The 27,817-nt window shown below is 36.5% G+C and overlaps 1 protein-coding gene across 1 annotated transcript; it reads left to right on the top strand.

Moving 5' to 3' along the window:
* Nucleotides 1-12,607: 12,607 nt before the first annotated feature.
* On the top strand, nt 12,608-27,259 carry LOC138713511 (hemolymph lipopolysaccharide-binding protein-like). Its single transcript, XM_069845677.1, has 4 exons — nt 12,608-12,761; nt 19,244-19,361; nt 19,668-19,964; nt 26,460-27,259. The coding sequence occupies exons 1-4, from the start codon at nt 12,621-12,623 to the stop codon at nt 26,609-26,611; spliced, it is 708 nt and encodes a 235-aa protein (XP_069701778.1). The 5' UTR covers nt 12,608-12,620; the 3' UTR covers nt 26,612-27,259.
* The last annotated feature ends 558 nt before the right edge of the window (nt 27,260-27,817 follow it).

Genomic DNA, 27,817 nt, shown 5'->3' with positions numbered 1-27,817 from the left:
GTGTCCATGTCGTAGTCCTGATTGTTATCCGTATCGCGATGCATGTCCTGATCCTTACTGCGATAGTTGTTATTCTTTTCTTTGTGTTCCTCCGTTTCGTGGTCCTATAATGGTCGTTGTTTCTTTGTCGTAATACTTGTCGTGGTCATTATTATTGTCCAAGCCCTGGTGTCTTATTGCGATCATTATCATGATGCATGTCATGATACATCTCATGATATTTATCGTGGACCTTGTCCTTATCGAGGTCCTTATAGTGGTCCTTGATGTCTTTGCCATGGTCTTTATCGTGGTCATTGTTGTCTCTGTTACGGTTATTCTCTGCTTTGTTCGGGTTCTTATCACAGTGCTTGTTTCCATTGTAACGGCCTTTTTCGATCTTGTTTTTGTCATGGTCCCTATCGTGGCCTTGGTCCTTATCGTGGTCCATATCGTGATTCTTATAGTTCTCTCTGTCCTTGTCCATTTCGCGTCCTTATATTGGTGTTAGTTGTCTCTAGCATGGTCCTTGCCGTGATAATTTTTGCCTATGTCATATTTTTTAATCGTGAAAATTGTTGTCTTTGTCGAGGCCCTAATTGTCATTATAATGGTTTTTATCGTTCTTTCTGTTTTGTCATGGTTCTTATCGTGGTCCATGTCGCGATTTATTATCGTGGTTCTCGTCTTCGTCCATGTGACGTTTCTTACGTTGGTTCTTGTTCTTTCTGGCATAGTCCTTTTCGTGATCCTGATTCTTTTTGTAATGTTTTTTTATCGTGATCATTGTTGCCTTTGTCGTGATCTTTGTTATTATAATACCCTCATCTTACTCCTTGTGTTTTTCATGGTCTTGATCCTTATCGTATTCCTTGTCCTGATCCTTATCGTAGTCAGTGTCGCGGTTCTTAAAGTGGTTCATGTTATGGTTCTTATCATCCTGAACCTTGTGGTGCGTGTCGTTAACTACGTCGTGAGCCTTATCGTACTCTTCGTTCTTATCTTATCGTGATTCTTATATTGGTCCATATCCGCCTTCGCATAGTCCAAATCGCTGTCTCGGTCTTTATGGACCTTATCGTAGTGTGTATCATGGTCTTTATCGCGATACTTATCATAGTGTTAGTATTGACCCATGTCGTTATTCTTTTCGTGGTCCTTGTCTTTGTTTTGTTGTTGTCATGGATCTTAACATCGTCCTTGTCTTTGACGAAGTCCTTATGGTGATTATTCCGTGGTTCATGTCATAGTCCTCATCGTGATCGTTGCCGTAGATCTTGTAATGATCCTTGTTGTCTTTGCCACGGTCCTCATCGTGGTCGCTGTTGTCTTTGTCATGTTTCTTATCGTAATCCTTGTCTTTGTTGTGGTCCTTATCATGGTCCTTATCGTGGTATTTTTTGTCTTTGTTATGATCCTTATCATGGTCTTGGTCCTTATCGTTGTTCATGTCGTGACTCTTATCATGAACCTTGTGCTTATCATGATATAATTCGTAATTATTATCGTGGCCCTTGTCTTTATCCATATCGCGTTTCTTACATTGGTTCTTGTTTTCCTTGTCATGGTCCTTATCGTGATCCTTATTATTTTTGTCGTGGTCCTTGTTGTCTTTGATATGTCCCTTATCGTGATCTATGTTGTCTTTATTGTGATCATTGTTGGCATTGTAATAGTTGTTATCGTTCTCCTTGCTGTTTTTGTCATGGTCCTTAATAATTACACTGATAAACAAGTTGTAGATATCTGAAGTGATGTTTACTGTTTCTAATATAGTTTTTAATGCTGATTTCAAATCTGAAAACCGTTTTGCTCTATCACGTTAGGTTTTGAAATTACCGAGGAAATTTGTTTTTTACATGGAACGCAGTCGAATTTCTTTGTCTTTTTCGTTATTCTTAATGCAATGGTGAAAATTTCGTCGTTTGTGTTCTGTTGCATTAATATACTTTCATTTGTATCTTTTTTTACTTATTTTCATTGACAATGACAGTGGACGGTGGATATTACGGCATCCAGAGGTTGTAGAAATTCACGAGAAGTGTTTTGCTACGTGTGCGGCTATGTAATAGACAAATCGCATCGGAAGACTTTTACGCCGTTTGCGAAGAAAGCATATGAATTATACTTTGATTCGAAGGCACCACAGTTCATCTGTTCGACCTGTGTATGCAACTTGCGCGGTTGGTTAAGTAAGGAAAAGAAGATCAACCATCTGGTATTTGGAGTTCCTATGATATGGCGTGAATGAAGCAACCACATCACAGACTGTTATTTCTGTTTGGCAAACGTCACTTCTCCTCCAAAACTCGTGCATCTGTAAAGTAACTAGACGTTTCTTCAGTTTCTAAACCAATTCCATATGATCCCGTCACTTGTCCAATACCAACAGCATCTGGAGAATACACAGTTACTGAACAAATGCAAGAAGAATGTCCTCTTTCATCTCCTCCCAACGACTCAGGCTCTGATTACTACCAACCTGGAGAAGATATTTATTTGATGAATAATGTTACACTCCTACGGGATCATGCGATCTCATACGGGACCTGGCACTAACGAAAGGTCAAGTTGAACTGCTCGGTACGTCTTAAACAATTTAATTTCCTTGCACAACGAATTCACAGTTTCGGCACAGACACAAAAAACTTGTGAAGTTCTTTGCAATGAGTGACACTATTTGCTACTCCACGGACGTTCAATGTTTTATGTCAAGTCTCGGGGTGGAACACAGCATTGAAGCATGGCGACTATTCATAGACTCATATGGGACAAGTTTGAAGGCAGTATTATTACACAACGGAAACAGAAATGCTTCAGTACCGGTTGCATATTCTAGGCACCTGAAAGGGACGTACGAAACCATATCTCTACTTCTTAAAAAAATACGCTATCGCAAGTACAATTGGCGTATCTGTGGTGATTTAAAAGTTATCACAATTCTCATGGGAATGCAGACAGGGTACACCAAGTACAGCTAATTCATCTGCGTGTGGGACAGCACAGACAGAAAGAACCGCTATATAAAGAAAAATTGGCCAGTCAGAGATAGAATGCAGACAGGAAATAAAATCGTCCTTCGTGTGCTGTTGGTTGAGCATGACAAAGTTATTATGCCACAGCTTCATATAAAGCTGGAGCTCACGAAGACGTTCATGAAGGCACTAGACAATGACTCAGATGCTTTTGGGTACCTGTGTAACAAGTTTCCGAAGTTGAGTTACGAGAAAATGAAAGAAGGTGTGTTCATAGGTCGACAAATAAGGAAGATCATTGCTGACAGCCACTTGCAAGACTTACTGGATGATAAGCAAAGAGATGCAAGGATGGCATTGAAGTCAGTCGTAGACAATTTCCTTGCAAATAATAAATCGACTGACTATGTGAATGTTGTGCAAAAGTGCATCAGTGCGTACAGACAGCTAGGTTGCAACACGTCCCTCAAAATGCATCTCCTCGACTCACATCTTGATTTTTTCCCCGAGAACCTAGATTTAGTCAGCGACGAACATGATGAACGTTTTCATTAAGACATCTCGGTGATGGAGTCACGCCATCAGGGTCGATGGAAGTGCAGCGATGTTGGCTGACTACTGCTGGACGCTTGAGCGCGACTTGACAAATGCTCAGCACAAATGAAGTATATTACGAGTATATATATGTACATATGTATTTTACACGTGTATTATACCTTCAACTATGTTATTATTATAATTATGTACCATGTGGCGCATTTGCACCATTTTCTTAGCTAAAGCCATGCTCATTATTACTCCATGTAGCAACAAATGCTCTACTGAAATTCCTGTCTGTGAGTTCTTAAACATAATGGTTGATGTCGTATATCTCAAGAACGTTGGGTAATAGAGACAAATGGTTTGCATATTCGGAATCAGCATGTTCCAGTTGTCTTAGAACGCTTGTTGGATACCAAGATATCCACCGAAAGTGCTATTTTGTTATTCAGTGTTATTTGTTGTCTTTGTCATAGTCCTTATCTTGGTAAATTTCGAAGTCCCTATCGTGGTCCATGTCCTGGTATTTATCGTAATCCTTGTCTAGGTGTTTATCGTGTTTCTTGTCGTAGTATATTATCATGGTCCTCATTTTGGTCCTTATCGCGGTCCTTGTTGTCTTTCTTATAGTCCTTTTCGTGATCATTTTAATCCTTATGGTGGTCAATGTCGTGGCATAATCCTTGTCGTGGTGTTTGTCGTGTTTCTTGTATGTAACAATGGTCCTGATGTTTGTCCTTGTCGTGGTCCTTACAATGTTCCTTCCTGTCTGTGCCATATGTTTACATTTGTCATTTCAACATTAATATTGTTTTTACACTTTGGCGTATGACTTTCGTGTTACTCGGTATATTTCAATCTTTCATTAAAGGTAAATGATCAAGGACGTAAAAAGAGATCTACAACATTCTGCACTTGTGTGCACTTTGGAGTAGGATGAAAATATGCCTTCGCATGCACGAGCAGATGTTTTCCTGTCTACGTCGATATCGAGTGAACCGCGCTGTAGAACTTTAACTTCCGACGACCAAGAGTCGTCTCATTCTTTTTAAGGGTAACTGTACTTCATTCTGTCTGCGACACCATGCACAGCATTTTGCAGATAATGTCTTGGAATATTGGCAATTTCTTGCGAGATGGCATCTTTCAATTGCAGTAGAGTTGTTGGATGTGTCAGAAAATCTCGTTCTTTAAGGGAACACCACAACCAAAAGTTGGCCGGATTGAAATCCGGAGATCGCGGAGGCCACATTGTTGGAAAGTGCCTACTGATGACATGATCTCAAGCATCTGAGTAATTACTTATTTTGCAGGGATAAAGATGTGGGGTAGACCGCCATCTTGCATGAAATTATGTTTTCCATATCGTGATTCCTCAGTCTACGGATGACGAAGTTCTGTAACATGCTGTAGTAGCGCTTCCCGTTTACTGTAACAGTCTGTCTTATTCCATTATTGTCCACACTTGTGGAGTAACGGTTAGCGCGTCTGGCCTGAAAACCAGGTGCCCCGGGTTCGATTCCCGGTCGGGGAAAGTTACCTGGTTGAGGTTTATCAGGGGTTTTCCCTCAACCCAATATGAGCAAATGCTGGGTAACTTTCGATGCTGGAACCCGGACTCATTTCACCGGCATTGTCACCTTCATCTCATTCAGACTCTAAATAACCTAAGATGTTGATAAAGTGTCGTAAAATAACCTACTGCTACAAATTAATGGTGGAGTTAACACGCGTAATTGAGGTTCGTTTTCCGACCAAAGTCATCAGTAGGCACTTTCCGCGATCTCCAGATTTCAAACAGGCCGACTTTTGGTTGTGGGGTTACCTTAAAGAACAAGTTTTCCTGACACATCCAACAACCCTACTGCAACTGAAAGATGCCATCTCGCAAGAAATTGCCAATATTCCGAGACATTATCTGCAAAATGCTGTGCATGGTGTCGCAGACAGAATGCTGTACGTTGAACAAGAGAACGGCGGACATCTTCCCTATGCTTTGTTAACCCCGCTTTTTGCCCGATACTGTGATGTTTTTGTTTTTCTCTTATGTCAGATATTATAATATTTATAGCGGTTAAATGTTTGAACTGTCTTTTGAAATACCCTATACAAAATTTCAAACCAAAAACAAGAGAAATCGTTCAATCATTTCATAGTTCACACACACAAATGTGATATCTGTATTACACAATATATTACGCAATTTCGTTTCCATACAGAAACAGGAAGTCATGAAATTACAGCTTCGGTGAGTTTTAAATGTTATTTAATTACTACAGAATAATTGTTTTTGTCCATCATAATGACATCCTGCCTTGGATATCTCCAGCATCTGAACATGGAGACCATAGGCTTCAAGCTCATAAAATACCAACGAAACGATTGCATAGATAATGATCAGGTCATCAGTCCACAGACTTACGTCCTTCTCACATTTTACATAACCTTACATGGTATACATAAGCTTACTGTCTATAAGATATTTTAATCTTGTAATCAAAATACTAATTATTAGGTGGCAATGAATTGCTTTCGGTTCTTGTGAAGTCGGTGACGCCCACAATACTCTCCGGACTGTCTTTATTCTGCTTGAGTTCGGAAGAAGTAGTCCCCATCCAGAGATCCGAATGGCGAACATTTTACATCTAGAATATTTTACTTCTTCTGACGTCATGCATAATGATATTGGAGAGTGAAATAGCAAATATATATCGTCGTTGTTCCTGCAATAACTCCTATGTGACATATTTATCGATTTTCGGATTTTGCTCTATTAATTAATAACTTAACTAATGATACAGCAAATAATAAAATCTCCTATATGTAATTAGGCCTATATGTCTTTGTTCCGAAAATGTAAGAATTCACAGTCTCCTATGTACGGCTGCCATAGGATGAATAAATGTGTTTTTTCTTCCTCCTGAAAAATATTCAGAGTCTTTTAACATGTGTTTTTTACATTTTCCTGGTATCCTGGTCAGTTTAAATCACTGGAGAATGTTCTCTCGCCAAAAAATCTGAACCTTAAAGTTTGTGAAAATTTCAAAATATGATGCTCTTGGGGAATCCCTAAATATTAATCTAGAGAAAATATGTTTTGCAATGTTCTTTATGATATCATCCCACAACTTTTCCCTGGTATTACATTTTGATTCCATAAACTTCATATTTTCACCCCACTCTATTAACCAACTTACAATTCATAGTAAGAACTGAAAGGCGAAGATCGGGGAATTTATCCTGAAATAATCTCCTGAAAGCGCGATTGGTTTCAATTCAAATATATGAATCATAAATGAACAGTCATTGAGGGATATAATAATTATAACTATTATTTTCCATTTCACCCTCCCTTTCCTAGCAGACCATATACAATCACAATAAACACATGCATTTAGGTAGGCAGTTCCAATAACTCCTCCGTGTCATGGATGAATACGTACTTTAAAAAAAAGGCAGTATTTTGTTAGGCAGTCACTCTAATGCCGCGAGTTTAATCGCTAAATCATGTTGCAGACTGGCCGGGAGCAGTAGCCTGTACGCCGCGCTCGCATTCCACGGATCATCAGTTCACCAAGTATTTTCCGTCGAATATTGAAAAAAAAAAGTTATATAATCTAATATATATATATATACTAAAACTTGAGACCTTTCATCTTCCTTGATATAAATAAAAATTAACGCAGAAAAGATGTCACGTGACTTTAGAACGCCATTTCGCTTTGACGACATAATATACCTTACTCCAAGGTCTTTCATCTTATTCTGACGGAATGGAACTTCTCCGCGCGTCTCTTTCTTACCTCTCAACTGATTAAATATACTATGACGCCCACTACTGTTGAAAAATTTACAAGAGAAGATCTTGATCATATGTCCATGCAAAAACATCGCATTAGTCAACTGTTCTTGGGATACATCATTCGCTTCACAATATGCACTTCTTACTTTTCTTTTCACGATTGACTTACGTATCCCATAACGTCCACATAATTTCCCGATTACAAAAGTTTATAAAGATATCAAATACTAATGGTTGAAGAAGAATCCATGTCAATGCTTATCACCAGGGAAAGGATTTATATGTAAATACATATTTACTTATAAAGCTAATATAATTTATATTTTGCATTATCTTTATGTTTCACAATGTGTAGGGTTGAAAAATCCTACTTTTATTTTCCATATTTTTCCATATTTTAGAGTTTAGTACATATTTTCGTTAATTTCCATATATTTTCCATATTTCATATAAAACAGTCCATATTATATTAGGTTTAACAATAAAACAAAACAAAATTCCATTAACTTTTAAAAATACATTTCAACAATAGAGATTTAAACACATGTTCAGTAATCCCTTTAACATCAGAGTTATTTGAAAATTAGCAGTCCTATCAACAATGGGAAAGTAAGTTACAAAACTGTATTAATTTAATTTAAAATTTTTAACAGACTTCAGTTGTGCAGCTCAACAGTTAAATGCCAGTCAGAGTACACATAGGTTCAGTTTTGTAAATCATACTATAAAGACGGTAAATATGCCAAAAGTACGTCATTCAGTCAATTTAAAATCAAAACTAACAAGTTACATTTCAGAATTTAAAGAAGATGGTTTATCAACTGACAATAAAATATTATTTTGTAATTTGTGTCAGTGTGCAGTATCATCTACACAAAAGTTCCTGGTGCAACAACACATTACAACTAGTAAACATCAGGCCAACAAACAACTAAATTCCAAGCAGAGACAATTGTTTTTAACACAACCAACAACATCGAATGTAAGATCTGAGTTTAACATCGACCTGTGCCGTTCTCTCATCTCTGCTGATATTCCTCTCTACAAACTAAAGAATAAGGTCTTCAGGGAATTCCTTGAAAAATATACTCAACATACAATCCCGGATGAGTCAACACTTAGGAAGACGTATGCTCCATCCATCTACGATGAGACAATACAGAAGATAAGAGATGAAATTAAAGATAGTTCAATTTGGGTTTCCATTGATGAGACTCCCGACAAAGAAGGTAGACTTGTTGGTAATGTAGTTATCGGTTTGTTAAGTGAACAATATTCTGAACGAATTCTTTTACATTGTGATGTTCTAGAAAAGTGCAATAACAAAACTATAGTTAAAAATGTTCAACGAAGCTATGGGTATCCTGTGGCCAAAGGGTATTATGTACGATAATGTGTTATTCTTTATTAGCGATGCTGCCCCTTATATGGTCAAAGCTGGACAAGCATTATCTATTGTATATCCTAAATTGACTCATTTTACTTGTGTGGCGCATGCATTTCATCGTGTGGCAGAAGTGGTCAGAGACAATTTCCCTAAAGTAGATTTGTTGATTTCATCAGTGAAAAAAGTATTTCTCAAAGCTCCCAGTAGAGTTAACGTGTTGAAAGAAATGTACCCTGAAATTCCATTGCCACCAAAGCCAATTTTAACTAGATGGGGTACATGGCTAGAAGCAGTTGAATATTATGCCGAACATATAGACTCTATTAACAATGTTCTCCTTGCATTGGACTCTGAAGATGCAGTCTCAATTGATACTGCGAAAACAGTTACCTGTGACATAAGTGTGAAGAATGACTTAGCTCACATTCAGCATACATTTTCATGCATCATAAAAACGCTCAAAAGTCTCCAAAATAGACACCTTTCACTATCTGAAAGTTTTGAAATTATAAATAGTACTGTGGAACAACTGAATCGTGGTAGAGGTAAAGTTGCAGATGCAGTAAGAGCTAAGGTGGACACTGTACTTTCAAAAAACCCTGGATATGAAGAACTACAAAAGGTTGTTGCTGTGATGAGTGGTGAATCAACAGTGAAGATTAACTTGGACTTATCCCCAGCAGACATTGTGAAATTGAATTATGTACCAGTTACTTCTTGTGACGTCGAACGCTCTTTTAGTCAGTATAAATCTATCCTCAGAGACAATAGAAGAAGATTCACTTTTCAGCACTTGAAAGAAATGTTTGTAACCTATTGTTATGGTAACAGACAATAAAAATTGTGTTTTGTTGAAACTACATTGGAAGATAAGGTACGTCCATTATATTTTTTGTTTAGTTTGATTAAAATGTACCAATATTTAACGTACATAGTCATTTTTTTATAATTTTAAGTCCATATTTAATTCCATATTTTGGTAAAAATCCATATTTAATTCCATATTTTGGTAAAAATAACTACATATATATTTACATATTTCATATATTTTTAGTCCATATAAATCCGTTCCCTGCTTATCACATTGTATGTATGCATGTATGTATGTATGTATGTATGTATTATGTATGTATGCATGTATGTAAATATCATCATAAACAAAAAAAAATTGGCCGGCTGCCATACGTTAGTCCTCTTCTGAAGACTTCTAGAGTGCTATTCATAGTCATTTCGCAGCACGCGCTACGAGCGTACTAAGCTAGCCCCGGCTATCCACTGGTTACTTGTGCAGAATTCAAATCATATCCTATCGCTAACACTGGTTTATGAATACGAAAAACACTGATCATCCACCGGAAGGCCGCTCTAAAAATGTTTATGAATATGGTTTAAATGTCAACCAAGTTCTTATGCAAGACTCCGCTCTTTTTTACGTTTGTTTCGTTTATTTGTTGCTTTTCTGTCTGTTCATCATATCAAGTGTTACATAGTCTATAACCAAGCTGTATTCAAGGGGTAAATTAAGTGCAAAATATACATCTTTGTATCTAAGGCTATACATCTGCACAACAAAATAAAGAATGGGACGATTCTTGGTGGTAGAAAGTTTAAGTTCTATAATACGATTCACAGATACACACGCAGCCAAGCAGGAAGACATATGGCCATACTTACGTATTTTCGTCCATGATCTATTATAGTTTATGAAAGTTTGGTAGGTACCGTGTGACATAAAAGTCACTTGTCAAAGGGGAAATAGGCTTACAATATTATTTTGAAATGAAAATGCAGGACTATGAAAAAGGCAACAAGGACCACTATAAGGAGCACAAGGAGAAAAACAAGAACCAGGATAAAGATCACGACATGGACCACAAGTACAACAATAGAGACCACGACAAGGACAAAGACAAGGACCACGATAAGGACTTTCTGATATTTTAGTTCACATTATACTGCCACATTATATTATTGTAAAATGATATCGTGTGAATTACAAGTTATAGTCTTTTGCTTTCCACAATCATAACTTATTCAAAATGCAAATTGTAACAAGTATTTGAATTTTAAAGCCTCTTTTATCAGAAGTGTTTTCAAGAGAACTTCATCTCTATATTTTCTATAACTGTTCATAATATATATATATATATATATATATATATAAATATAGGCCTCTTTAGATTTTTGACGTGTGGGATCTATATACGGCCTACATTCAATGTAAGAAATGAGAGGATTTTGTGAAACGGAAATTACACTGACATCATCCCATTTCAGTTGTCATAGAAATTCTCACGTTATATTCGATATACTCGACAATGTAAACTACTCCATTCCTAAACACAATGTGTGTCTCATATAGCCTATGCATAACCTACTTGGAAGAGTTCATTATAATCCATGGAGATGGGGTTGTAATATATTTTTAAAAAATCAAGTTATTCGGTTGTGTTTTTGAAATGCAAGCAAAACAGACATGTGCACAATACATACGTAATTAATTACATACCGTAAATAAAAGCTTAGAATTGCTCACACACTGATGAATAAATAAAAATAACATTTACAGGATATTATTATATGTTTACATAAGTTACATTATAGCTGTTAGGCTAAGTGTTGAGTCTGTGAATCAGAAAGAGTTCTTTATTTGTCCTCTTAAAAGTGCATTATGTACTAATGCATTATTATTATTATTACTATTATTATTATTATTATTATTATTATTATTATTATTATTATTACTATTAGAGGAATTTACTGTTATTCATAGCTTATTCCAACCTGATTATTATTACACACACTTAAATCTTATCCCAAATTGCATTATTTATCCTAATTATATTACCCTAATCCTGTGAGCCTATAGAAGTTACACGAAATCATAAGTATATCCTCAGATATCAGTTATTTTTTTCGTATTATATTTGTACGTCGATCTATGCATAATCATACTTATTATTCACTTACTTGTATACATTTATTTTTATTGATTCATTCATTTGTTTCTTCATTTTTCATTTTCTTTTATTTTTTATTTCATTACTCCTGATTTCATCATTATTTTATTTCTTTATTCCTTTGTTTATGTATTCCTATATTCATTTATTCCATTATCCATTCATTTATTTAGTATTATTTATTCACACAAGAATACGTCTGTATAAAAACTTACAATTAGCTACTTCTTACTATGTTATGTACATGAAGCATGGACAATGAGAAGTAGGTACTAACATCAGCAGAATAACGGCCTGTGAAATGAATTTTATTAGAGCAACACTTGGATATATTCGCTTGGATCGCAAAATAATTGAGGATATAATGCAAGAACTCCAATTACAACCATTGTCACAGTTTATAAATAAGTACCAGCTGCAGTGGAAAAACCATATCCAACGAATGAATCGTAATAGATTTCCAAAAGCCATGTTTGAATACTGTCCCCAGGAGAAGAGATCTTTGAGACCGTAACAGGCCTTGAGCGTTACACTTGTTTGGATGATATTTATTGTTTCATTTTTTACTTATTACGTACATATTCATCAGTTCATGTTTCCTTCCGTCCATTAATTCACTTATCTCCATCCATTTATTATTTCATGCTCGCACTCATTTTCTTAAATCCGAAATCTTCTCTTTCTTCAGTCTTTCATACATTTTTAATTCTCTAATCCGCGAACCGCTCACTTATTTCCTAATTTATTATCTGCAAATGTATTGGGTTATTACAAAATCACATTAAATGAAGCACAAAACTAACTCTTTGCATGAACATCCTGTACTTCCCATAAATACGAACAAGTGTCCAGTGTTGTATTTTTAGCCTAATCTTCCATAATCTGGATAATCCACTCTTTAATCAACATTTTGTTGCTATATAAAGTCCCGTATCTTCAGCAGATCAATCATCCAGCTGCATCTCCTCCTTTATACGATGTTGAAATGTGTTGTAGTGTGCTGTGTGCTGGTGTGCATCGGGGAATTATCAGGGCTCCAGTGTGTCTCTCGGCATACCTCAGCCTTCAAGTTCTCCATCGTCAGTCGACGTAACCAAACTGGCAACTGGATCGCTGAGGTAAGACCTGCAACTAACTATTTGTCTGCAATTCAAAGAGTTCAAGTTCATAATTATTTCCTCAGTAACCATCAGTAAATCATCTAAAAACAAATCAGCAACACCGTTCTTATATTACTATAAAAATAAAAGATTTTGTTGGGGCTACAATATTTACTACTATTTCCGTGTATTGAAGTCTAGGGGCCATATTCATAGACATTCTTAGCGCGGGTTTCCGGTGGATGATCAGCGAACTAACATTTTTCGTATTCATAAACCAGTGTTAGCGATATGATATGATATGATATGATATGATATGATATGATATGATATGATATGATATGATATGATATGATATGATATGATATGATATGAATCCTGTACAAGTAATCAGTCGATAGCCGGGGCTAGATTAGCACGCTCGTAGCGCGGGCTAGCGAAATGTCTATGCATAGCACCCTTTAAGACTATGTTGTTCTTAGCTTATTTCAACGACTAGATTACAAATACCGGCAGGTATTTTGAACGCTTGGTTGTCGGCTTAAAAGTACGCCAATCTCTTTGGTTTCATGTAATTCTTTCCTAATACAGAATGCAAGTTGTTCAATGTAACTTATTTGACCGAGTAAATCCCTAAGACCAAAACGAATAGCACTTTTCTTTGCCAGTTTGCTTTATTTCTTTTCATTTAGTGAGAAGTTGACTTTGTTTCTACAAAAAATTGCAACAATGTAGTAAACACAGCAGGACTTGCTGACGCATGGAATCACCGCCTTCTCCTTAACAGTGAGGGCGTTATACATTCAATGTCAACATCAGCCATTTTTCACGAGGTGACTGTTCTTGCTTCCCGCGGTAGTCAGGCGTTAAGCTCGGACCACATGCAAGGTTTTGTATTACTTTTTGCTTGCACAAACAAAACTTAAAAAAAGAAATTGCACTTCACTGTTGTCCACACAGCACCATTTTCAGGACCTTTTTTCCACTCAGCGGAAGAGCTACTCTGGGAAATGCCTGTAATCTATATCGCCAGAATAAAACAAATTAAACGTCTCAAGTGTACGTGATGTAAATTTTATCTTCTTCGTTGTCCTATATATACTTTTAACGCTTATATATGACTGATTAACTTATCAACTTCTTTACTGTGTTAATTTTAACTTTAAAAATTTACCGTCAGTAGCGGCTCGTCGTAAAGAAAATAGGTGAAGTGCTGTTCACATACACAAATGCATGAACAGTTTTGCTAATATAATGAGTAGGCCTACTATATTCGTAAAACTATCCACAATTTTACTAGTTCTAGAACACATGCAAACAGAAAAATTAATTTATTTCAAGACTCACCCAATTTCTTGCATCCAAAGTCAATCCTCCTATCATTTAAAGCAGGAAACCTGTCGATGATGTCTTCATAAAATGTCTCAGTTTAACTGAGGGTAAACAGTATATCTCTATGCAAAGCTAGGGCTAATGATGAAAGTCTCTCCTGTGATGTAGCACTCGGAGTCAAATTTTCAATCTTTTCAAACAGAAAAGCTTCTTTCATCGGAATAATTTTTTTACGTTATTTTATACAACTTCTCTAGCACTTTTTAAAACAAAGAACAAATGGAACAGTAGGACATCCAGAATTTTAAGCATCTTTTTCTTCCTCATATTTAAGTCTACAAAGCATTTCTAATACTTTACAAACCGTACCATTTTCGGGATACATATTTCGCACTCATTTATTAATATTTTCTTTGTACTGGTACCTAAGTATTTGCATAATAGCACTATAGTGATTAAACATACAATATACACTACGATGTAGGATTAATACACTATATACACTTATCTCTAATATACCGCTACTCTAAATACATTAAATAATAAGTTAATAAGTACTAAACTACAATTATCGGCCTACATTTACGCGCGCGTTAAACTTTCAAGTACAAGAGCTGGAATAAAACTGGAAAACTCATGGGAAGGAATAATACACGCGGTGGAAAGCAACTTTTAAACTTTACGAATGTATGTGACGTGCATTCCTGATAAAATAACATATAGCCTGCTAATTTACCGTTGCAGGGGTGGCTGCTTAGACACAAGGAATGAGGATACTTTTCTCGAGTCAGGTAGTACATACTGTAAAATTTCACAGCCCTTCAACAATAACCCCCGGCTTTGGAGACCAGCTTCAACCCTTCTCTATTATTAGTACCGTTAGATCTGCAAACTGGTTACTCCACCTACAAGTCTGACAGTCCTCCGTAACTGAAAGACTCAGAAACGCACTTCACTCATACAATCTTTCATTAGTGCGTGACGTCACGTTACCATGGAAACCAAGTGCTGTATGAGAATGGGAGCCCAGTATTGCAGGTTCCAATAGACACCGCTCGGCGCTCGTTGACATTATTCTATTCAGCGGACGGTTACAGGTACTATTTATATAACTAAATACTGTTAATAACGATTGAAAATAAAACTTTTTTATTTTACAAATACGGAACTGATAATAACTAAAATTAATTATTAATACGATATAAAATTGTGTTTTTACACGTAAATCGGTGAAGTGGCACTTCACCTACTTCACCTGAATAACCGCCCCTGTTTACCGTGTAAAGAAGTTGAAAAGCTAATCGATAAATTTTGTCTTACTTCTTGTCCAGTTTCATCAGAAAATATAGAAGACTCATAATCCATGGTACTAGTAAAATCTCTAGGAGTGTCCTTATAACTAAAAATCAAATTAGTGAAAGTACATAGCTATAGCTTGTAATGTGTCGTCTCCAGTCTCAGAAGGAATTGATTTGTTCACTTTAGCCAACTATTTTCGGTAAACAGACCTCGGAGAAAATATTTTTAGTGCTAGTTTCTCTGTCCGGCGCTCTGTCAACCACTTTGTAATTTTCATGAAAGCCTCTTAGGCATGATTGCTCTTGTCCCGGTCAATGTATTCCTTGGAATTTATTAACCACAAACAAGGGAAGTTCTTGTGTAGTTGAATGAACTCCTTCGAGAGTTCATGTGTGCACTGACGAAAATCCATCCGAATATACATTCGTATTCAATAATGGTATAAGTAATAATCGTACAATAACTAATTGACAATAAAAAAGTATTTTATTGGCTGAGCTAACATTACACCAGCATCTACATAAAAGGAAAACAGAACAAAATCTGTAGCAGAGATTGAGAGAACTGACCACATGCATCAACAAGACTCTGCAAGTCGCAGAAAACTATGCTCACATTGTTCACGGCTTAAGTTTTTCGTCTCCGTGTACAGTCTTGTTCAGTTCAAAAACCTGCATAGTTCTCCACACGTAACGTCTTATTTGCAGCGTCTTGAACAGGAAAAACGTTGTACAAAATCTTGCATGTGGACCGGGCTCAAGATTGAAGCACACGTCTGATAACAGCGTTGCCACAATATATATTGCTAAAGGTGATTTATTAATAAATTTAAGTATTTAAAACCTACTCATAAACAGTAAACATGTAAAAATTTATGCAAAATTATTTGTTGGAACCGAGATTTCTAATGTAAAGACGTTTATAGAATGTGTATTTCTAAATGTGTTTTAAACTAAATAGGACTAAAATCTATAATTAAAATAATTATTTCTGACAAATTTAACTGCAAAGCAACAAAATAGTGGAGGACTTTTCCATTCATAATATGCTCAGGATTTGTCCCTTAAAGGGACTGTCATTGAACATCTTCCATCCAATATAAGGTACGCTGGGTTAAGTGGAACCCCTCAATTCATTAGTGCACATTTAACTTATCATTAATCCTATAATTTTCAAACAAATTTCCCCCGAAGTTTTGTGTAATGATCCATTCAGGTTTGCTGAATGAAGACTATAATTTTGAGAAAAATGGCTGGAATGATCTCTTCTCAAAATCGATTCTTTCTTTTAGTTGTACATGGGTTCCACTTGCCCCAGATTCGTATAACTTACAAGACTGACTAGGGTAACTCTAATCATCATTCAGCCAATGTTGTACGAAATAAATGAAGTAGAGAAAGTGAATTCGTCACGTTTTTCAAAAACAGGAGGTGATAGAACGTTGATAATTTCATCTCTAGAATGATATTTTTGTCGTCTATGTTGGGCCAACGAAGAGAGGAGGTCGATGCTATCCTTCTAGCAAATTTAGCTTCCGTGCAAGCGCCAACTTCTGTCAATTGACCAACAAACATCTTTACGATTTTGTCCATTGTAAACTTGACAACAACCCAATCACCTACTGAAGCATCTGCAACATTTTTGGTTACAACTCCGTGAAGTTTGATTCTTCCTCCACCTCTTCAATTTCGTCTTGAAAATCAATATCAGCTGCATCTGAACCACTTTTTATCTTTTCAACGTCATCTTCATCACTGCTGTCCTCTTCCATTGTCACAATCTTCCTTGTTTTGTTTTCGTTATTTCGTGTATGGGTTCCACTTACCCCAACAAGGCAAAGTGAACCCAGTTCATGTTTCCACTTTATTATCAAAAAAACACAAAAACATTATCAATGCTTATTAACTAATCAAAAGGAAAAATCTTACCCAAAAAATAATAATTAAATTCGGGTTTGTAGAGTCAAAAATAGAGCAGACGTCAATAGGCTGCTGCACACTCATAACAAGACTTTCAGAAACTAACCTCCTGCTATGCATGTGCGTGAAACCAGCGCTCACAGCGGTCCGTTTCTTCAAATAAAATTCAACAGATGACACCCTTGCCTTAGTTGATTGACTCTCACAAATTGTGTTGTGTTCCACTTACCCCGGTGTACCTTATGTTATTTCAATTTATATTAACGTATTGTTCATTGCTTTATGGCAGCCGTGGCGAAAATGTGATCGTGCGCAGAGCTTCTGTGTAACCTGCAACGTGCATAGGCCTAGCACCTATGGAGGAAGGAGGACTCCCGAAGTAGAAGTGAAGCAACTGTCTGACTTATTAAAGGTTACACACTAATGTTAGTACGTATAACGAAGAAAGAAATGAATAATAAAACATAGGACACATTATCACAACCTAAAATTAACTGTCTTCAGAATGTCTCTGCGACAGATTTTCAAAATCAGGAATTATGTCACTGCCAGTCGTAGTTGATCAAGAAGGTATTACCTGGCCCCGGAACAATTTTTCCTCGAAATTATTCAAGAAGGTATTTGTCTGTCAGTCGTAATTTAAACTTGGTTTTTACTATTTTCATTGTTTAAAATAATTTTTCACAAACGTAAGTTGTAGCGAACATGGCTTCAAATGAGTAAGCGAAAGAACGAAGCTTTTGATATTTATTTTCTTGGCAAAGATTTGAAAAATTCAATATTTGTCAAGTCCTTACATCTAGCTTTCATTTAACATCACATTGTAAGTGTGTGAGTTTAAATTGAAGATCTAACCGCATTATTCATACATCTGCTGAAAAAGGATCGACGTACAGAGATGATAATAGTAGTAGTAGTAGTAGTAGTAGTAGTAGTAGTAGTAGTAGTAGTAGTAGTAGTAGTAGTAGTAGTAGTAATAATAATAATAATAATAATAATAATAATAACAATAATAATAGTAGTAACACTTAACTTTTAAGGTTTCATCAGTAACATATAGTATAATGCCGTTTTATGTTATACAACCGTTTTCCTCGTAATACTTGTGAACAAATCATACATTTGAGAATATTCTCATCATATTGGCAGCAAAACAAAATGTGTCTTCCCATCCTACTTGAAACTTTCGATTTTGTAGAGGTACATGGTTTCGAGAGAGACATTGCGACGATACGCCACTCGCAGATCAAAGACAAATATAAATGGAACGGAGTTTGATTCCAGTGAGTGAGAGGGTGGGGGTTGTGGGAGATAAGAAGCAAGATAAATGCATAGCTATCACTGCGAGCCACAATGTTCTCGCGAGTCACATTTTCGCCACGGCTGCTTATGGAATGTTGTTGTTTAGTCAACAGTCCAAAGATAGGTCTGAACCTCACAAGTGTTATCAAGAAGACACCACTTATGAGACAATTAGGAAAGGAGATAAGGGTGACAAGTCCCTTTCTCTTCCCATTGCATAGTTACATTAATTTTTTTCACTCTCAACTTTTTAAATATGACCTCCATACCACCCATATATTTTGTGCAAATGCTTCTCCTGGCAAAATATGTGATAAATAGCAGCGTATAATTTAGTAGATTGAGAAGGAAAATACACTACTGAACAAAATTTTGTTAAAGCATATCACACAATGGAATTCTAGAAGATAAATGAAACCTATAAATATTGTCATATAAGAAATTAAAATAATAATAATAATAACAATAATTATATCAATAATAATATTGATAGCGGAACTCATAAAATCAAAAAAGTGACAACGTGTACTTAAAAAACGGAACATAGGAGTGGAGGAGAAGAAATCGATGGAATAAATGATGAACAAATGAGAAAACTAACTTACAGTTTAATAATTAATTAAACAAAATATTAATATGTTACATCAGGTTGAGCTGGGGCATGAAGGAGGACTAAAAGAAGCGGGACCCTGGGCTGTTGACGTCGATCACACGACTAGGAAGTGCGAAGATTCCGAGTCCATCCTCATAGCAGCCATTTTGAAAGGCAATTATTCAAGTAGTAAATTTACTTGCGTTCATTTTATGAGTAGTTTTCTGGTATTCAGAAGATCCACATATGTGGGATAAGGAAAGAAACCTGTAACTCAGATATTCTTCTCAATCACGTACTTAACCATCATTATCATAATATTCATCTTCTTAAACTTCCATTCGTGATATTCCGACACCCATATTTTGCAGATAAAAGCATGTTATCATTAAATAATCTGATAACGTTGTATGTGAAAGCATTTCTATGAACAATTCTGTTCCCATTCCAAATGTAATTCAGACTCTTCACTTTCCTTAGGACCTGCTTCGTTTGAGGGTAAAGCCTCATTGCCAAAAGGTGCCCTAGTGCCGAAAGGTCCCCCCTCAGCTGGGTACGAACTGCTGTCTGGTCTGGGATATTACAAGATGCACACGGAGCCTACCACTTGGCACGAGGCATTAAATATCTGCACACAGGAAGGTGCTCATCTCCTCGTTGTCAACTCTGAGTTCGAAGCCAATGCGATGGCACCGCTTTGGAAGAATGCCAGTGAAAACTGGGCCTTCAGTGGCTTCCACGACCAGTACAAGGACGGGGAGTACGTCACCATATTCAGTAAGTAATATGAGTCCCGTAGGAGACATCGTGGTGATGTTTACTCCAAAACCATGATTAATAGTTTTCATAATTTTACCGAAGTAGGTCTTATAAAGTAAATTTCTTAAAAAGAATTCACCGGCTGAGTACATGGACTCAGCCGCAATGTTTGCATATAGAATATGTCTGTGGGGTTCGCTGAGATATAATAAGAATACAATGTATGTTTTCACAAGATTTTATTTATCATTGACATGTTTCACATTAGCTAAGATGGGTCTATGATGTGAGAAGTAAAAAATGAATGGCATACAGTTAACGTTGAGATTTCTGATGAACACTAGCAAGGGAACCGTTCCAGGTCGTGTAGCCTGAATCTAACAAAAATGCATATTTAACCCATTAACGCCCTGTGGTCTATTTATAGACCCTTGCATACTCGACTGCATTAGATTTTTTTACTGGCGCCACATTGATTCATTATTAATGATCATCATGTAAGATACTAACTAAATATGGCAACATTTTATCTTCCTTCAAAAATAAGAATTCATTAAGGTATCCTAGTTCACATTAGTTAGGTATAAAATGATGTTGCGCTGTGTAAAGAATAACATTATTTTTCCGTGTTATATTATCTCGATATTATTATTGGTTTGTGATTTAGTAGTGTCAAGGTTACTACTATTACACAAGAAAAACACACACATATGTAAAATGATTGGAGCAATATGCACTGAAACAGCTGCGGTCTATAAATAGACCTCTGGGCGCTTAGGATATCACGTGAAAATGACAGTAGAGAGGTGTGTCATTGCACTTAGAACCACAAGAGTTGATATCAGCAAGTGACTGTCGGCAGTAATACTGTGCTATTGCAAGTAGATTATCATCTGATAGTTGCGTTACTATTCGATCCCCAGAACGTGTTATTTTATACCCTAAATTGGAAATAAATGTGATATGGTGTACGTCTGCAGTGTATGTATTTTTGAACAGTGGATTTATTCTTTTTCACTCCTAAGTACAGTGGCCTATAAAATTTGCAATAATTTTTTTTCGGCCAATAAAGAAAACCACGCCTCGTATTCTCACCAACATATAGGGCCTACCAGTAAAGAGGAAAAAATTCAATATTGTAATGGTACGATGTATTGCTTAATTTTCTTTCGCAATATTATGTCAGATGGTATCACATTTGACTAATTTCTTCTGTGGCTAACATCACACTGAGGTTTTCTATTCCCTGTGTAAAAAATCTCTGGTAAGGACACAGCTGAAATGACGTCAGTAATAGGCACGACTTAGTCTTTGGAAGCAGAGTTGTGCTGAATATGCTCGATTGCATTGTACATCCTCGGGCTCACAACACATAATTTGATAATTATTTTAGAAGTAAAGACCTTTTGCTCCACCTTCAGGGTCTTGGTTTTCGGGCTACAGAAGCTGTGAGAAAAAAACAGAATGGACCCCTGTATTCTTCAGAATACGAAATTACTGCAGAATTCAGTGCGAGAGTCCTACGATTATACATTTGACACTAATGGTCAAACTCTGTTCGTGAAGCTCGGGATGTGTACCTGTAGAATCAAATTTTGATGTAGTGGTTTCTGCAAGCAGGTGGAAGAGAAATGTAAGATCGAAGATAAGTGTGCAGAAACCACAGGTCATATTTTATTTAGTAGGTTATTTTATGACTATTTATCAACATCTCAGGTTATTTAGCGTCTGAATGAGATGAAGGTGACAATGCTAGTGAAATGAGTCCGGGGTCCAGCATCGAAAATTACCCAGCATTTGCTCATATTGGGTTGAGGGGAAACTCCGGAAAAAACCTCAACCAAGTAACTTGCCCCGACCGGGAATCGAACCCGGGCCACCTAGTTTCGCGACCAGACGCGGTAACCCTTACTCCACAGGTGTGGGCCACAGGTCATAAAGCACTAGAGTAAGTACATGGGTGGAGTGGACCATCGTGATTGGTTAGTAGGGAAAAATACCACTTCAATACGTGGAAAAAGTGGTACTAGGATCTCTTTGTCAGAATGCTGGCTATGGCTATAGAAAATGGTTGGATTATTTACAGAGAAATACATTAGACGAGAATCCCTGGACCTACTTGAATTCAGACTATGCTTGGCTGGTCAATATCTCAAAATGTTTTTGAACTGTAAGAGAACGGGCCGCCCTATTTCGTCACCTCGAGAAGTGAAATTTGATATGAGGTATGATAGTAGAGGTCGTTTCATGACAAATCGACCCTCTCAGAAACACTGCCGGATGGAATGGTGTAAATGCAGACCAGTAACATTCCGCAAGAAGTGTGATGAAACTCTCTGTCAAAGATGCTTTGAGCCTTACCACACTCGGTAAAGACAGACATTACTAAAATAAATGTGTTTCATTATTGCTGCAACATTGTATTGTTGCATTAAATACTAAAACTGTCATAAATAAATTTATTTATATTGGTGTAAATGTTTCTGGTTATAACATATTACATACGCAAAAAAAATATATTTACTTTATTGTAAATGAATACGCAGATATCATAAGTGCCCAGAGGTCTATTTATAGACCGAGTGATTTTCAGCTACTTGGTGCACGGCAGAAGAAACAAAATATATTATTGGCATCTTATGGATTAAATTTATAGAATAGACACATTCTTTTCGTTCTTTTTAATAAAAAATAATTTGGGCTTTAATGGGTTGCTAATTTTCGTTCGTTAAGATACGTAGTAATAGTCGTTCGTTTCGCTTTTTCCTCTTTTACGAAATATAATGACTTGAAAATCGTTGCTACATTTGCCGTTTCTTGCGCACACTCGGATCCTCATAGCTCCGCGACATCGTATCACAGTTCTCGCATTAATGCTCTAGTCGTCTAGTATTTTTTTTTCTCTTAACTCACATTACTAAAGTAGTAATGCACATCTTTCACTCATTCGTATATCGTCCAAAACCATAGGTATGCAGCTGGAAGTCTAGAAACACGACTGTACATACAACTTTCAAGAACCGATAGGGAAATTTTTACCTGAAATAAAACAACGTTTAGACAATGATAATCCATTTAATATCGTGATCGACGCAAGTAGTTCCGATAAACTGACAAAAAATCACGTGAGAAGATGGTTAAGGGATGTATTTCTCCCGAATGTTAAGAAAGGCTCAATTTTGGATTCCTGGAGTAGTGAGATAGATGATATTATATTTACTTTTGAAATAATAACTACTACTAATGCCACAATTTGGGACATCTGGCAGAAATCTGCGGCTGACCACTGTGATCCAGAATACAAAGCAGAGGATCACTTAAAAATTTTACAATATGAGTTGCGGAGAAAATACAGAACAATGATCAATTTGAAAATAAATACTTCACATGGTAAGACAATTAAAACACAATTTATCCCTTCAAAAACTACAAAAATTTTGCAACCTTTGGATGTGTTTTTAAGCAATATGAAATTATAATTCGAAGGCTAGAAGAGTATTTCAGACATAAAATTATCTGTGAAAACATCAGAGACATTCCACGATAGGGGCTTCATAATGACATTACATTATGCTGTGTATCAACAGTTTCATTCACCTATCCTCAAAGACATGCTAATATAAGCGTGGCAGATTTGTGGATATGTGACGGAGAAACATGTGAGAAAGCTTGACAACGTTCTTGCAACAATGTTGCATGTGTGTGTGTGTGTGTGTGTGTGTGTGTGTGTGTTACAGAAGAGTTTAAAAAACCAGCCTATATAAAATGTTTGTACTGCTCAATGGCTCTCCATTCCGATCACTTTCCGAATCCACACTATCATATTTAAGATGGGTCTCACAAAGTTAATGCATATTTTAGATTCAAATTGAAGTTGTATTTTAGCAAGAGTACTGTATTAATGTGAGTCAAGAAGAAAAGAAAACAGACTAGAGCATTACTACGGGAGCTGTGATATGGTGTCACTGAACTATGAGTACGCGCAAGAAGCGACATAAGTAGCATCGATATTCAAGTCATTACATTTCGTAAACGAGGAAAAAGAGAAACAAACGATTGTCACCACGTTTCTTAACGAACTAAAAATAGTTTAAAGATGAATTTTCACTAAATTCAAGCTAAACAACCTGGGACGGTTCCCTTTTAAGTCTAAATTTAATATGAAAAAGAAAGTGTAGAAGGTCTAGTGTGAAAAAAGCTTGGATTGCACTGGTTGCTGAGAAATTGAACTAACGGCATATATTTACTTTGAACGGGCTTCAAATAATTCTCAGGTGTTGTATTCAAGACTCTGTCAAACTGTCTATTCGTTAACTGCAATGTGTGACCAATCTTACACTAGAACAGTATTGTAAAGGACACTGGCCACTAAGAAGGGGTTGTGGCTCGAGTAGCAATTGTAGCAACTGTTGCCTATAAAAATAATCTACTACGAAACTAACAACATTGGCATACTTACAAAAGTTACAACGTTCTTACGTTAAATTTTAAATTTATGATATTATACGGAAAATGCAGAACTCTCTCTGTCGTTCAAAGATACCTGACTTCTAGTAATCGATAATTTGTTCGTGTCAGTGTGGCTTCTTTAGTTATTGCTTCTATGGATAGATAGCGCAGATAAAAGTCAGTGTCGCCAGTAGTGTATAAATATAACCGCATTATATAATTAACAATTTAATCCCCTCTAATGATTATAAAGACCACTAGGTTTTGCGGGAAACCGTTTATATTGTCAATATTATTATGAGAATAATTTATATACAGAATGAATCAAAAGTCTGGAACCATATAAATATCTTCCTAATGCTTGAGTTTCGATTACTATAGATGTTGCCAGTACTTGTAAGACCAAATGCTCTACCAGTGACACATTCGATTCTAGCCCTCAGCTATCTCAAAAGCCGTTATTTTGGATGGAACTTTGAAATTTTAAATGGAAAGGGGGTCATGTAGGTACTCAGAATCATGTGAAAGTTTCTGAAAAAATCAATGGTGCAATCCGTTTTGAGATATCTCTAATCGTCTTCAAGTTATTTAAAGATAACTGTCATAATGACACAAACATTAGTTACTGCATATACAGATATTTTGTAACTTAGTACAGTACTAAGGAGGTTTTGGAAAAGGTATTTTTATGCAATTCTGGTAATTAACTTTTCTTGGTTTACTGTTTGATTAACCTGTGACAGTTTCAATGTATTGTTATGATTATTTGAAGCTTTCCTAAAACAAATTTCTTGATTTTCGTGATGGAATTATCGAAAGAGAGAAGAATTTATATCATTCTTCATTCTGGTGGGTTAAGCCACAGAAATGTTGCAGCAGACTGGACGAACAGTTCCCTGGATATTGGATTGGTCGGCGTGGACCAGTAAAATGACCAACCAGGTCTCCAGATTTAACATCCCTTGGTTTTTTTTCTTTTGGGGTTACATAAGCAGCTTGGTATATGAAGAGAAAATTGAGTATATGGAACATTATTAAAGAACCGTATCATTGAAGCCTGTGCTAGTCATCCCGGAAATGCTATAAAATATTCTCTTCTGATCCTCAATTCTGTTTCCATATACCAAGCTCTTTATGTAACCCGAAAAGAAAAAAATCAAGGGGTGTTAAATCTGGTCCACGCCGACCAATCCAATGTCCAGGGAACTGTTCGTCCAGTCTGCTGCAACATTTCTGTAGCTTAATCCACCAGAATGAAAGGAGCAAAGATGGCCGCGTACGGGGAGAATGCCATCGGAGAAAGCGCTGCAAGAAAATGGTTCTGTCCTTTCAACACACATCACTCTGTACAAAAGTTAGATGTTGTTATGAGTCTGGTGGGATAAATAAGACGTCGTGTTCTATGAATTACTTCCCAGGAATACAACCATAACTGTTGCCATTTATTTCCAAAACTTCAGATGCCTCGAGGCCGCAATTTAAGAAAAAACGACCGGGAAGACTGTAATCAAGTGCTGCTACAACACCATAATGCACGCTTGCACTCCGCTAACTTGATGAAAGCAGCTATCAGGAGCTTGGTTTGGAGATGATTTCTTAACTCCTATATTCTCCCGATCTTTCGCCCTCAGATTTCCATCTTTTCCGCTCTCTATCCAACAATGTTCAAGGAAACTCCCTTGATAACGAAGATGCTTTACGAACTTGGCTTAACGACTTCTTTTAATCCATATCATCAGATGGAATGAAAAACTACCCTAGCTTTGGCATAGATAATAATGTAGGAGAATATGTTAGCTACTGATTAATTTATATTTTCTATTCATCTCAAATAAAACGTTTTGTTACAACGCAAAACGCTACGAAGTTTTGTATCATCCCAATAACAATGATACTGTAAACGAGTATTTCACTCGAAATCACAGTTTACGTCACAAAGCTTTCTCTGCAGTATCTTATACTTCGAGCAGTGTGAATGTAAATGTAAACAATCACAACTTGAATTATATTCGAGTTTCTCACCATTAATATAAATACAGACTTAAACTTCATTTTGTATTTCAGACGAACCTCTCAAAACTGCTGGTTTCTCCAAGTGGTCCGATAGTTCCCCGCAGAGCGGCAATTATAAGTGCGGCTTGTTCGGCAAGAATCTCATGCTCGCCGACAACCCCTGCAGCATGAAACGAATGTTCATATGTGAACTAGAGTTGTAGCCGACACCTGCATCTGTTGTTCATTGTTAGTCATCAGTAGAGATTAAAAAATTCTTTCCATGATCACGAGGTTGCCTACGCTTCAACCGTACAGTGTGGGTGTGTCTGAACTCTGTACAGGGGTCAGATGTAAACAAGAGCAGGTTTCAGACATACAGACAAAGTATAGTTCGGTGGAATATAAACGTTGCACACTCCCTGTTTGGAACATTTGGAGTTAAATATAACCAATGTAAAGTTGTTACACTTGTTAGTCCTCTATGGAGTGTACAATTCAACCAAAGCCTGCAGATATTAGAATGACTTAATAGGTATATAAAGTAATGACAATAACACAAAAATCGACTAGCTCAGTTATTACTAAGCTTAATATTTCAGCTACGTCTAACCTGGAATACAGTTGCCTACTCTCATACTGTACCTGACGTCACAGCCCAGGGATACGTCCCGTCTGATACAACATAGAACCGCATCTTACTCACGCTCACTCTAGTTTGTGGTGTAGCCGGAACACGGTCATAGTGAGCGCTTTAAGCCAGTGAAATGTAAAAGTCGTATTATTTACTTAACGTAACATTTGTGTTTGTGACGAGGTAAAATGGCGAAGACAAAAAGTTCGAAGTATGAAAGGTTGGAGGACTTAATTCAGGAGTTTGGAGCCAATAATGATTTAAATTGCATGCAAGTTGTTCAAAGTAGATATAAAAGTTACAAGAAAACAGTGCATTGAAAGACACTGCAATAAAAAAAAGCATAGGAATATGGTTGAACGTAACTCAAAACAAGCAGTACCATCAAACTCCGAGAAAGAGTACGATAAGAAATCCATGTTTTGCAGGGATCTAAGTACCATAATGGTCAATGCCAATATACCGCTTAATAAATTGAACAATAAACACTTTAGAGAATTTCTAGAAAAGTACAAGAAGGAACAATCCAAGTGAGCCCCAACTCCGTCATCACTTTGTACCCATACTTTATGCAGAAAAAATGTTTGTCACGCAGGTAGGCCCTGGCCAACCTCGGACTGTTGCGCCATTAGATGATAAAGTCAGTAGTTGCTCTACTTTTATTTCAGGTTGGATGTACTCTACGAACATGCAGTAAGAACATGTTTGTCTGTCTCTTTCTCTGTTGCATGACCTGGGTTCCACCTACTATATAGACTATTTACCCGCAACTTGAGTCTTTTGGTAGCAGGAATAC

This window comes from Periplaneta americana, chromosome 14 (genome assembly GCF_040183065.1).
Source record: "Periplaneta americana isolate PAMFEO1 chromosome 14, P.americana_PAMFEO1_priV1, whole genome shotgun sequence".
Taxonomy (NCBI): domain Eukaryota; kingdom Metazoa; phylum Arthropoda; class Insecta; order Blattodea; family Blattidae; genus Periplaneta; species Periplaneta americana.
Note: the sequence above shows the minus strand (reverse complement) of the source record. Positions and strands in the feature narration are given on the sequence as shown.

Excerpts from the sequence above, each read along its gene's own strand:
- LOC138713511 (XM_069845677.1), top strand. The coding sequence starts at position 12,621 with ATGTTGAAATGTGTTGTAGTGTGCTGTGTGCTGGTGTGCATCGGGGAA. Across the intron at positions 19,362-19,667 it reads CATAGCAGCCATTTTGAAAG|GACCTGCTTCGTTTGAGGGT; the intron begins GCAATTATTCAA and ends CACTTTCCTTAG. Across the intron at positions 19,965-26,459 it reads GGAGTACGTCACCATATTCA|ACGAACCTCTCAAAACTGCT; the intron begins GTAAGTAATATG and ends TTTGTATTTCAG.